Source organism: Cervus elaphus, chromosome 33, assembly GCF_910594005.1.
Source record: "Cervus elaphus chromosome 33, mCerEla1.1, whole genome shotgun sequence".
Classification (NCBI taxonomy): Eukaryota; Metazoa; Chordata; class Mammalia; order Artiodactyla; family Cervidae; genus Cervus; species Cervus elaphus.
In genome coordinates this window covers 58,299,690-58,313,028 of record NC_057847.1, presented here as the reverse complement: position 1 = coordinate 58,313,028, position 13,339 = coordinate 58,299,690, and the positions used below count along the sequence as shown (strand labels likewise).

General features: G+C 35.0%; 1 protein-coding gene across 1 annotated transcript in view; it reads right to left on the bottom strand.

Annotated features, from left to right (window-relative positions):
- Window positions 1-13,339, bottom strand: part of LRP1B (LDL receptor related protein 1B) — a 2,070,284-nt gene that overhangs the window by 37,360 nt on the left and 2,019,585 nt on the right. The window contains exons 85-86 of the mRNA XM_043894665.1: window positions 12,094-12,268; window positions 7,370-7,474 (exon numbers count right to left, since the gene is read on the bottom strand). Coding sequence (XP_043750600.1) covers window positions 7,370-7,474; window positions 12,094-12,268 — 280 coding nt within the window. The remainder of the gene's footprint in view (window positions 1-7,369; window positions 7,475-12,093; window positions 12,269-13,339) is intronic.

The following is a 13,339-nucleotide window of genomic DNA, read 5'->3' as shown; positions in this document are numbered from 1 at the left end:
AGTGTTTACTGTGTTGAAAACAATATTCTGTTTTTTTTTAATTGGTATTACATTTCTAATTCTTAAAATAACTGTAGTAAGTATAGGATCAGCATTTTCATATTAAGATGACAAATGAGTCAAAGAGAAAAAAAACTGAAACCAGCAAAACAAACTGCAATCTTGAGATACAAGGTATTCTATTTCTTGGTTCTTTTTTGTGCCCTGTTTACCAACAAATCACTTCTAAAATGTCATGTTTTTAATTAAATAATTGTCTTCCTATCTTTTGCAAATTGGGATTCATTTTAATATCTGTTTTTCAAATGCATGGTTTCTTATTCTAGCAGAGTACCATGTCATCACATGACATCAGGAGGAGAAGAAGCTGACAGAAAATGAAATGGTTGGATGGCATCATCATCTCAATGGACATGAGTCTGAGCAAACTCCAGGAGATAATGAAGGACAGGGAGGCCTGGCCTGCTGCAGTCCATGGGGTCACAAAGAGTCCCATACAACTGAGCAACTGAACAACAACTGTGTCATCAAAATCGTTTGAAAACACTCACATGATTGAGAAAATTTGTATGTCAGATGTTATTAGTGTTCCCCCGCTGCTTATGAATACATTTCAAATTTTAGCTAGACAGCCTATGTGCCTCAGAACTATTTCAGTGTATAACATTATTGTCCAACACTCCTCCAGGAGCACCACTTATCTTACACCAGTCATGTCCCCAGAGTCCCTGCCACATTCTTTCCTGCCTCATCTCTTTGCTCAAATAGATTAGAGTCCTTGAGGGGCAGGGGCTATACCTAACTTTTCATCTCTTTCATTCTTTTCTTTCTTTCTTTGTCAGAGAGAAAAATAGCAGAGTAAAAGCAACAAACAAAAAGACAGGAGAAGATCAAACAAAACTGAGTACAATTAAGTTCTAATAAGTTAAGATACTTATCTTAACTTTACTTACTAAGTAAATTAAGCCTGTTTGGTTTCTTTTGTAGAGAGGTATTTAACCTCAGTTCCAGAACACTCAGGAAACAGTGTTATAATAAACAGTGGTATAATAGTTTTAGAAGAAATCATAAAGATGAGAAGGAGAACCAAAAATCATGATGAAATGAATCATTCTTTTTTTCTGACTCTTGTAGTTTTTGAAAATGTATCAAGGAAGTAAGATGCAGTATTACAATGATGACAGGAAGATGCTCATATCATATGCTGTCAGATCCCATAATACAATACAGGTACTAGGACAGTATATTTCAGCAACATTAGTTAACACATATTACACGCAGAATGCATGCTAGCTGCTGTAGCAAATAGATACTTCAAATACAACTTGTTACTTGAAGAAATTTACAATCTGCCAGAGAGAAACAGACATATACATTTACAGGGGCAGGGAGTAGAACTGGCAGCATTCCCAAGTCAGTTTCAAAGAAATATGTTCCATGTCCTAAGGCCAAAGGGAGACGAGAAGTCAACTCAATTCTAACCACAAATATGGACTATCATAATACGAAAAATGTGACCACACACATGCAGATGATTAGAGAAAGGAGATAATTGCATGGAAAACCATGTTTCTCAAGAAAAAAAAAAAGGAGAGAGAGAGAGAAAAAAAAAATGATGCCCAAATAAATCTAACCAAACCAAAACAAACAACAAGCCCAGAAACAAAGGGAAACAGGAATATTTTGGGGAAAATCCTTATGCTCATAGCAGGTTATTTTTAGCTTCTGCTTGAAATGAAGAAGTAAAACATAAAAACTAGCAGTGCTAAATTGTTTTTGACCATGTGGAGAATTGGTCCTCCTATGTGCAAGAAGCAATAACATATATTATGAGAAATGTCTTGGAATTCTGCCATACCATTATTTTCAAAACAGTGTGTGCCAGAATTGATATGACTTCAAAAGCAGTATAATATGAGAGTTAGACTTTTTTGGTTCTCCCTTTTTGGTTGACGAAAAATGATTTTAAACTTGGCTTTTTCTTTTGAAAAAGACTGTGAATTACACAGAAACTTATTTTTAGAAAGTAAATATTTCCCAAGTTCCACCAATAACAGTAATCATTCATCTTTCAGCTTCACTAGTCAAATATTTTAGTCTGTTTTGTTCACTGATATAACCTTCGGTGCCTAGGTTGTTGTCTGGGATATAGTAAGTGTTTAATGCAAATTTGCTGGTGAATTTAATGTAGCAAAAAAAGATTGCCGGTATTTTTGTTATCTAAAAAGGCAAGATGGGGAGAAACCAAGGGATGGACACCTGGGACTCTAGTACTTACAGACTGTGGCTCTCCTAAACTAGGTGTTCATATTAAGAAATAGGCAGAAAAGTTAGGCACCAGTAAGCTACATATATGCCCTGATATACTCTGGTACATTAAAATATAAGGAAATAGATTATAAAATCACAGAGAAAAATTAAGCACAAGTATTTAATTGTGACCCTGCTGGAGGGTCTGAATAGAACAAGGCAGGGGAAGGGGACATTTGCTTTCTCTGTTTGAGCTGGGACATCCGTCATCTCCTGCCCTTGCATACCCACGCTCCTGATTTTTGGTTCTTTGGACTTGGACTGGATGTATCCTATCAATTCCCAGGTTCTTAGGCCTTCAGATTTGGACTTATTTATACCACCATATTTCCCTGTTCTCCAGCTCACAGACAGTAGATCCTGGGATTCTTGGCCTCCATAACAGGATTAGTCAATTCCTATAATAAATGTCTCTCTCTCCATATCAATGTACATATATATCAATATATAACATACGTGATGTATGACATATATCTATTACTTATTTTTTTCTGATGAACCCTGAATATTTAATTTTTCTCTTTTAAAAAAAAAGCTTCAGTTAAGTCTAAGTCAACTAATATTTACTATTCATATACAAAGAGTAATCTTGACTTGAGATTAATGAGATGAGAAGATTGAAGTGGAAAAACGCAGGAGAGACATTTGTGTGAGCTATGTAAGCAAAGAAATTTAGGTGTGGAATGGTCCCATGGCTATGTGGCAAGGTTGTTATATGTACCTGTGTCTGCAGTGATAGGAGAAGTAGGGTAGCTGAAGTGAAGCGAAGTGAAGTGAAGTCGCTCAGTTGTGTCCGACTCTTTGCGACCCCATGGACTGTAGCCTACCAGGCTTCTCCATCCATGGGATTTTTCAGGCAAGGATACTGGAGTGGGTTGCCATTTCCTTCTCCAGAGTAGGGTAGCTACTAGAGGGTGAAATGTGCTGTGGATGTTTCTGGGAGATAGTCCTGTGGAGGCTGGTCTATGCTTTAAAAATAACTTCAAGTCAATATAAATAAAAGTCTGATCCTAGGGAGAAATTTAAGAAGAAGGAAGACATAGTTAACTTGCTATTGAGTTCACAGAATTAATAATTTCTGTATCTCACAGCAAAAATTGTTTAACAATGCATTGCTTTCAAAATAATACCTATCTATTTTTTTAAAATTTGGCTTTAACATTGTTCAATACATCTACTTTAATTAATGTCAAAAGTCTCTCCAAATAAACCTTAACAAAAGCATTTGATTTTCATTTTTTTCCTAGGCTTTTCTTTGGGGTTTTCTTTTTCTTAACACATATTAATAAGTGAAAATAGCCATTAAGAGACAAAAGTGAAGGCTTTCAAAGAACAAATCTATTTCTTAAATTGAAAGATAAGGTAATAAAATTTCTATGTATAAAAAACTGTCAACCTCATAGATCTGAATGCTTTATAGACTTTCCAGGAAAGTATAACTTCTGCACAATTAAAAGCTTTTTTTCTACAAAAAAAAAAATAATAATGTAGTACCAATAAAACTATTTTCTTACCTCTTAAAGCAATTTCTTTTTCCTGTAAAGGCTTTTAAATGAAATAATACATAGTGGCTTTTCATTAAAGATATATGACCACTACCAATTGAAATCTGAAGCTAAAATCTGTGCTTCCAAAAATTTCCCCTTATGAGGAAACTCAACCACTAGAAAGATGTCTGGAGGGCTTAATATTATCTTAGGTGGAGAATTTTTGTATGAGCACAGACAGTTTATACTAAATTTATTTTTATTTATTTACATTTTAGTACCAAATGAATTATAAATACTTAAGTGAAACTAGGAAATTTTCCATATTCTACAACTCTCACCTCTAGGAAAAATGAGTATAAAATCTGAATCATCTATTCTTCATAGTTCCTTAACAATAGTCTTTAATAAATAGTAAAAGAATGATCTTCTTGATATTTACATTTTCCTTGTCATAAAAATATTTTCCCCTGGATCCCACTTCCCCTTGAAATTACCATGTTTTTCATTCATTTAATCCACTGTCAAGGATTCAGAAAGGAATCTACAGTTTTTTCTACTCTCTTTCCTTTCACTTTCCCATTTATAGTCTGTTTTCAACCAAATAGCACTTGCAAAACATCTCTCATAATGACCATCTACTTGCAAAATTCAATAAATCACATATAATTCTTATCCTCTTTGAAGTGTCTGGAGTTGATGTTCTTGGACACGCTCCATTCCTTTGACTTAGAGGTACCTACTCTTTGACAAATTCTCTCCATATTCTATTTCTTCTCATTTACATTTGTTGATTCTTGCATAACACAGTATCAAACACTGATGTCTCCTAGAATCCTTAATCCTCTAGTCTTCTTTCTATAAACCCACTCTTATGTCATGCATAAAATATGCCTCACAATCTGGCCCACAAACATCTCATTAGTATTCCTCCCCTCCCCATTATACCATATAGCCTGTGTTCTAATCTCAACAACCTTCATTTTTATTTGAAGACCTATTCTCTTGACTTTGCTATTCCTCTTTCAAGAAAGGTTTTCAGCCATTTGCCCCCCATAAAATTACTAAACATTTTTTCAAAATACTGTTAAAATATCACTTCATCTGTTAAGCCTTTCTCTCTCCCTCTAGTCATCATTAACTGATCTCTGTTCAGCTATTTTCCCACAAACCTTCAGTCATATTTCTTTTATAACAATTGTCAAATGGTATTTTAACTTTTGAAAATCCATTCATCTGTTTTGCATGTAGGGTTATCGTTATCACCTTTCTAAATTCCATATATATGTGTTAGTATGCTGTAATGTTCTTTATCTTTCTGGCTTACTTCACTCTGTATAATGGGCTCCAGCTTCATCCAAAATGAATTTCATGTTCTTCAAAAATAAAAACCTTATTGGAGTTAGTCAGCACAAAGAAAGCAGTACAGAATAAGGGTTTTAACCAGGGCATGGACTTTAGAACCAATGAGGTGTTTACTAAGCCAGTTTTAGCTGTTATTACTACTTCTAATTATACACAAGGTCTCTCTCATCATAGGTTATCAATACATATTTGGTGAATGGATTAATGAATGCACTACAGAATATCATCTCTTTTATGCTTCTTTTCATGGCTTAAGTAGTTTGAGGAATTCAGTAAGCATTACTTGTACCATCAAAATAAATTTTAAGGTGTATAAAATCAAAACAGAGACAAAATTTCAGTTAAGTCCAAGGCAGATAGAAATGAAGATACACAAATGTGCATCAGGTGTTTGTGCTGAACCTCTCCAATGAACATAGATGACTATGAAAAAAATTATAGAGTTTTGAAAATGAAACATCTGAATTTTAATACCATTGTGCCTTAAAACCACCAAGTACTCTGAGACACTGCCATATGCTATTATTGGGGGTTGCCAATCAAGACTACTGTTTACGTGGGATATTAAGGAGGATGTCAGATATGGTTCATCTCTAAAGCTCAATGCAAGATGCAAAAATAACTTGCATTGTTATGAAGGTTCCTAGCTACCCAAAATGTGGTCCCTGAAATTTCTCAGAGGAAGTGAATGTATTTGTTAAGAACACACTGAATCAAGAAAGAATGATGTGAATTATTAAGATGAAGTTTCTGCAATACTTTAGCATATACCCATTTCTTCTGTAAAGAAGTCTTACTGATTAAAGTAAGACAAGTTCACACTGAAATCTTGGGAACCAAAGCAATGTGTGTCATCAGTACTTGAAATAAAAAGTTACTAAATAAAAGCCACTTTTCCAAACATAGCATCTAGTATAGTAATAGAGTCTAGAAACACCTGCTCTGTCCTTATCTAATTAAAAGCCACTATTCTAGCAAATATATCTTTATGAGACAGTTCCACAAGTATTTTCATTCCCTCCATTATTTTTCTAGACACTCTAGCTGGCCGTGGTGCATACACGTGTCCATGAGCAAAGCAAAGGTTAAGTATGTATGACACAGATGAACCCCAAGATTAGGTATACACTGTGAAATGCATGTGGATGTTCATGATTTAAACCAATGGACTGCAGCCTGAAATGATGTCACACAAAGCTTAGCGGTAAATGGAAGGTTAAACCTACTTGCATCTCGGCTCATTAAACGCAGTTAAAGTGCAAATCCCCTCATTCTGACAGTAGTGATCACATGGGTTCTCTTTCTGGTCACAGCGCTGACTTTTAAACCCCACAGAGCATCTGCAGAATTTCAGTAAAATATAGCTAAATCAAGTGTCTGACTTTTTTTCCCAAATATATTTCAAATTCATTTCATACAGAGATATTTATAGTAACATATTAACACAGTTTTTCTTAGGTATGCTCACTTCTTTCTCATACACACTCATCACAGTCTACTCTGACAATGAGAGGAACAGAATGCAGATGTGAATCCTATGTGGGCATCATCCTTCTGGTAAAGCAGTGATAAAATTCAAAATAGAAGTCACATAAGCTGAATAGTCTTATTTCAAGTTTTCCACTCTAGATAATCAAGGGTTTGAAAAGAAAAAAAAAATGTTAAGTTCCAGATTTTCTCAGGAGTAGAGAATCTATAATACTTCTAAAGACTTAGAAACCCAGATTCAATGTAATGTATTTCAAAAGAGACAAGGGTTAATAGGTTTACATAATACAACACTCTAAACCTGACACAAATATCAAATAATGCTCTACTTTTGAAAAGACACCTTACATACTTGGAAAAGAGTGGCCCTAAGTACCAAAGCATTTATAAATATGATTATGTCTGGGTTTCACACATCTAAATAAGGTCAATTAAATTAGAAGTTTTTTACAGGCATTTCCAAGTTCAAAGATCTCTGAATCTTTGAAATAGGTATGATGCTAAGGAGTGAATGATCTCTTCTTTATGAAATCAATAACAAATTAATGAAGGGGACAGTTCTGTAGGACATGAACCAATGAGGAACAATACTTGATCAGAGATGTCCATGAAACATTCATTTAAAATATGTTACCCCAAGAACGGAGAACAATAGAGCAGGGATTCCATGCACATCTAAAGTCACATCATAAATGCCCACAGTGTTATAAAATACTCACAAACACACAGGTACATTTGTCTCTGGGTCCAGCTGGCACGTGCCACCGTTATAACAGTAACCATCACATAGCTGGCAGCTAGAGGCAATCTTTCCATTAGTGCAGCTGCAGCAACAGAGAAAAAAAAACCTCATTGTTATTGGCATGATTATTGTTGAAAGCTCACACAAATTCTCTATAGATGAGGATATTCATCATAGAAGAATAATGAAGCAGCTGGCTAAAAGGTTTTCAGAAAGACTTGCTGGAGGTGAAGATTTTTTTTTTTTTTTTAACAGAATGATGACAAAATTTTTCTTATGGTAATTTTCAAATTTTCAACCCTTTTGTTTACTATAAAACATAATATAGTTAGATACAGGTGTGAAAAATATACTCTAGGATCTGTCATTTACACTTCAGAGAGGTATTAGCATCAGTATCTTATTTCCTTTTCATGGTACTTGAGTTTGGTGACTTTTTTTGTTATTTATAAACCACATTATTGAATACTCTGGAAGCAAATGCTTCAGCTATCCCTTCTAAACTGAAAAGTCTGGTCCAAAGAACTATTATGAGTTTTAGACTCCACATTGTGCCCAGATGTATAGAACTATCCTGTAGTCACTTTTATCCCACTGTTTATCCCTGAATATGTACTGTAATTAATGTCAAACTCTTTTTATGCTAAAGGAAAAAAGGTAACAATTCATTGCAAAAATAAATAGCAATGTTATAGGAACAATATGCTATATGGCAACAAAGTAATGAGGTAGGCTTTCTTGGAAACATTTTGGAAATGATTCTAATTTACAGTACATTGCTTGTCTGAGATAAGAATAAAAAACTGTGCCTACCGCTACATGGAAAAGAAAAAGGATAACAAGAATAGAAAAAGTACAGAAATTTCTCACTTGTCACGTTGCATTTTTAAATAAATAAATACTATTAGATTGGACATCGAAAATTGTTGGGGGAACAGAGTCAAGTGCATTGACATTCCAAATTATTGAGGAAACCTCTTCCATGAGAAGTATGGTAACAACCACAGCCTTGGCCAAAAAATCATGTCAGTACTCTGGTTATGAGATGATGTCAGCACTAACTGCTATGAAATAATCAATGGTATCACCATAAATCTGGACATAACCTCAATAAAGAAATCAGGCTGAAGTATCACTGACTGATCACTTTGCTTCTCTTCATGACAGATGCCTCCTGCAACACATCTCTCAAAGGGTAATGCCCAGTGATGGGCTGAGTGCTTCGTTGCTCAGTCATGTTGTACTCTTTGCAACCCTGTGGACTGTAGCCCGCCAGTCTCCTCTGTTCATGGGGATTCTCTAGGCAAGAATACTGGAGAGGGTTGCCATACCCTCTTCCAGGGATCTTCCCAACCCAGGGATCAAACCCAGGTCTCCTGCATTGCAGGTAGATGCCACGAGAGAAGCCCAAGATCACTGCAGTGGGTAGCCTATCCCTTCTCCAGGAGATCTCTCCCAGCCAAGGAATCGAACAGGGGTCTCTTGCACTGCAGGCCAATTCTTTACCACCTGAGCTACCAGGGAAGCCCAACGATAGGTTAGATATCTGCAATAATTGATTGACTATCTTACAGTTTACTTATTATTTGAATATTTATTTGACCTAGTGTGGGTGGTAGGGTTGATGGAAATGTACTGATCATGCTTATACTTTCCCAGGAATTTGATATAAAGATTTTTTTAAGAATAACATGGATTTAAACATCACATTTCTTTTCAAGATGAACAGAAGCAGTAAGTCAATTATCTTCTAGATGGGAAATGGAGATATGTGAAAGTGGAAACACATGTGGGGAAGAAGGCAACAGTTAAAGTTTCAAAGATTTAACAAAGAATATCACATTCTTTATGATTTATAGAGGCATTTGAATATGGAAGCAAAGTGAGGCAAGTGCATATTTAATAGCATTGGTGTCTGATCTGTTAAATGGAGCTGGGAGACTTTTCCTTGCTCTCCATGTCCAGCCTCCTTGAAAATCAAAGAACAGAAAGTTATAGTTTCATGTTCAATCAAAGGGACAACATCAAAGAGAAAAATTAGCTCATTATACATTAAAGAATTTTCCACAAAAAGATAACTATACACCAAACATCATCCTTTAAAAGAGAAAATATTCTAATTATTGATTGCATTTAAACTTCTGCTTCCAAGAATTGTAAAAGATGTTTCCCTGTTCTCCTTCTAAAGGTTTTCTTTGAATCCTAAACTTCAGACAGAATTTTGTAGACATTTCAAATGTGAAATATACATCATCCAAGTCATTGTAGGACATCAAATAATACAGCTTATGTTTTAATGTAGTTTTCATTATGATTTAATTTTTTAGAATGTTACATGCATGCACCCGTGCATGCACAATTTGTAATTAGCAAAATTAGTTGTCCATTAAGCAGAAAGAATTCTCATAACAATTTGACATCAGAGTGGTATTATTTAGGTTATTCAAAGTTATGATCAAGCATTTCTTCATCAGTACTTACTAAGGAAGGGAGAAAAATACACAATTAGTTCTGTTTTAAAGATTATATTCATTATATTTGACAGAGTATCCATTTTCTAGTGTAGTTGACAGCTCATAGTCTTGGCATTAGGAACACATCAGTATTTGAAATCACAAATACACATGCATCTTGAATTTTTCTCATTTGAACAGAGTTTAATTTAACTCAGTTGTGATTTTTAGTGTCAGTTCTTTACCCATGAAATGGAAATTCCAACATTGCTATAAGCTTTATTTAATGCTAGCATGAAAAGTATCACAGAAATAAAAACAAACTTATCGAATGTTTTAAGATACACGAGTCGTGTTTGCATTGTCATGTTCATATGTTATTATAGCCTATCTGATAAATCAAATAATATACTCCTATTTTTAAACTTCCACTATCTACTCACCGCTAGCAACTGTTATTTATCTATTCTTACATATAGTTTTCCAAAAAGATATTTAAGTCAGGAACTGTAATGTGGGACCTCAAAAGTCTACTCAGGTTATGGGTTCCAGTGTTTCTAGATTGGTTAAACCAATATTGTCTGTACAGTAGGCAATTGTGAGGGTCCTAAGAATCCAGCCCTTCCTTCCTCACATGGAACTGGCCTGTGTGATGGAAACAGTGTGTGTCTCTGCATGCGCTTCTCCAAGATAAACTGGGTTGGAAACTATGCCTCTCAGCCTCTCTTACACGATAGTCCACAATTTCCTGGGTGAATGAAATGGGATTGTAAAGAAGATTCTACAGGGCATTTCTGATATAGTACACTTAACATAAAGAAAGATGTATGCTCACTAACTGAAATCAAGTTCTGCCATGCTCAAGTTTCATCACAAAGAACTGATCAATTTAATGAGCAAACATGATTTTGATAGTTTAAATAAAAATGCATTTTACTTTTATGTACTTATCAAAGGCATGTATTATAATTAGTCATATTTTTCAATGACTTTAGTTGAAAAATAATGTACTTTCAAATGACCCAATTTGAAGGCTTGAGTAAATGTTATTTATAATGATAACACAAATCATACATAGATTAATTCTAAAATGAGAGTAAATAAAAAAGAAAAAAATGCTGATGCTGTCTGTAATAAAATTTTATTGGACCTTGTTTGGCAGAGTAACATAACTCAGGGCTGGCACCCTTGCAGAGGCCGTCTTGGTGGAAGCAGTGGCATGAACATTTTAAGGTGTGCTTTTCTATCACATATTCTCATTTATTATAGTCCTAGGGCAAATGATTGGAGAAGGAAATGGCAACCCACTCCAGGATTCTTGCCTGGAGAATCCCATGTACAGAGGAGCCTGGTGGGCTACAGTCCTTGGGGTCAAAAAGAGTCGGACACAACTGAGTGACTAACACACACACACAGGGCAAATGATAGAGCCCAGTCATTTATAAGTCCTTCTTTTAAAAGGTTGTGAAAAGAAGTTCAGAGTGAGAATTGATCTCTAACCTCTGAGGCATAAATCTGTTTCATGACAGAAACTGAATGCCACTCTTTAGCGGCAAAGTTCTGTCTTCCATTCGCTTGATCTCAAAGCCAAAGAGCAAAAGGCAGTGTAACAAAAATGTGATTGGATGTCTTAATTGTAGTGGCTTCCTAGGAAGCATCATTCTTTCTACTTATTTTCGACCATAATTTTCCAAGTCAGATAAAAAGATTAAATTTTGTTTCCATTCAACAGGTCTTTTGCTCCTTTCCCAGAGGATCACTTTGTAAAATCAGAAAGGCAAATACTCATTGCTGATAGTAATGATGAAACAAAACTCTGAGCTATTCTAATTTAGAAGTATTACATAAGATTTTGAAGGTATGTTGCATTTCACTTGTGCTTGCTTACTATTAGGGATATTCTATACAGGGAATGATCTGACCATACTATTACATGATAAGTGTTCATGTTTCCCAGAAGTATGTTAACAATTTTTGAATAAGTTTTGGTTTAATCAAAATGAATTGAACTCTCTTTGTAGGCAAAAAAAATAAGAGAGAGAGAGATAATGGAACACTTGCCATATTGAATTTCTGATTCATGTTTATGTTTGACAGAGAACAGCAAAATTCTGTAAAGCAATTATCCTTCAATTAAAAAATTAATTAAAAAATAATAATTTACAATGTTCTCATTGTTTTTTTTGCCAGAATGTTATGTCCTTTCCGGTTCAAATGCTGTTATAAATTAAATTAGCTGTCTACTTACTTGCAAGATATATCTTCACTGTCTTTATTTATAATGCAATGTCCCCCATGACACCTTATACATTTGTCAATTTCACATTTTGATCCTTCATAGCGTATTGGACAGACACATTCCACACTTCCATCATCTCCAATGGTACAGGATTCAGAATTCACACAGTAGTGATGACACACATCTAGAAAGAATGAACAATATAGCAATAAAATTGTATTACAAAGTATTTTTCCTTCTTTCTTTTTTTTTTCCCCCACACTGTGGAATTTCTACAATCAGGGGCTGAACCCACATTTGTTGCATGGGAAGCATAGAGTCTGGACCACCAGAGAAATCCTACAAGATATTTTTCTTGAGTCACAATAAATGTTACCATTTTACTTAATATTTTAAAATGGTCAATGGATAAGTATATTAATTTACAAGAGCAACTTGTAATTACATGTAACCAGATTTCTTTAGGAATACCATTGATTCCTCTTTTTGCCTGAGTTTGCCATCATTTCATCTTGATAAGATATTATATTGATACACCTTATCAATATAAGTTGTATTGATATAATATATTATATTGATATAATAGATATAATATAATCTAATATTAGTTATATTGATATAATACTAACTGATAAACTCTATTAGTCCTGTATTTTAAAATTTAAGTTCTCAAGTTTTCTCAGCTTTCCCTCTAAGGAGCAATATTTCTGTTATTCTGGAATGAACATAAATCCTCAAGATTTCTTTAGATGTCATCTATCTTTGTTCCTTCTTACAGCTCTTTTCATCTGAAGAACACAGTAAGTATGGGAGTCTTACTCCTTCACTGGCCCTTGATGGAGTGGAAAGAAACTCTCTACCTGAGCCAGGAGACCCAGATGCAACACCAGGGTAGGGAAGATCCCCTGGAGGAGGATGACAACCCACTCCAGTATTCTTGCCTGGAGAATCCCATGGACAGAGGAGCCTGGTGAGCTACAGTCCAGGGGGTCAGCAAAAGTCAGACACGACTTAGAGACTAAACCACCACCACCTCCACATGAGCCAGAACAGCCAGTATTTCCAAACACCTGGGCAGGTAAGCAGATAGAAGTTGTGCCTCTCATGGAGCCCCAGTAGAATCGTGGACTGGAAGACTAACAGATCCATCATGGATAGAAAGTGATAAAAGAAGTCTAGGCCATTTCCTCCTCCCGGGTGAGAACCTGACGTCTCATCAGTCAGAGGAAAAACCTCCATGCAGTCTGAACCCTTT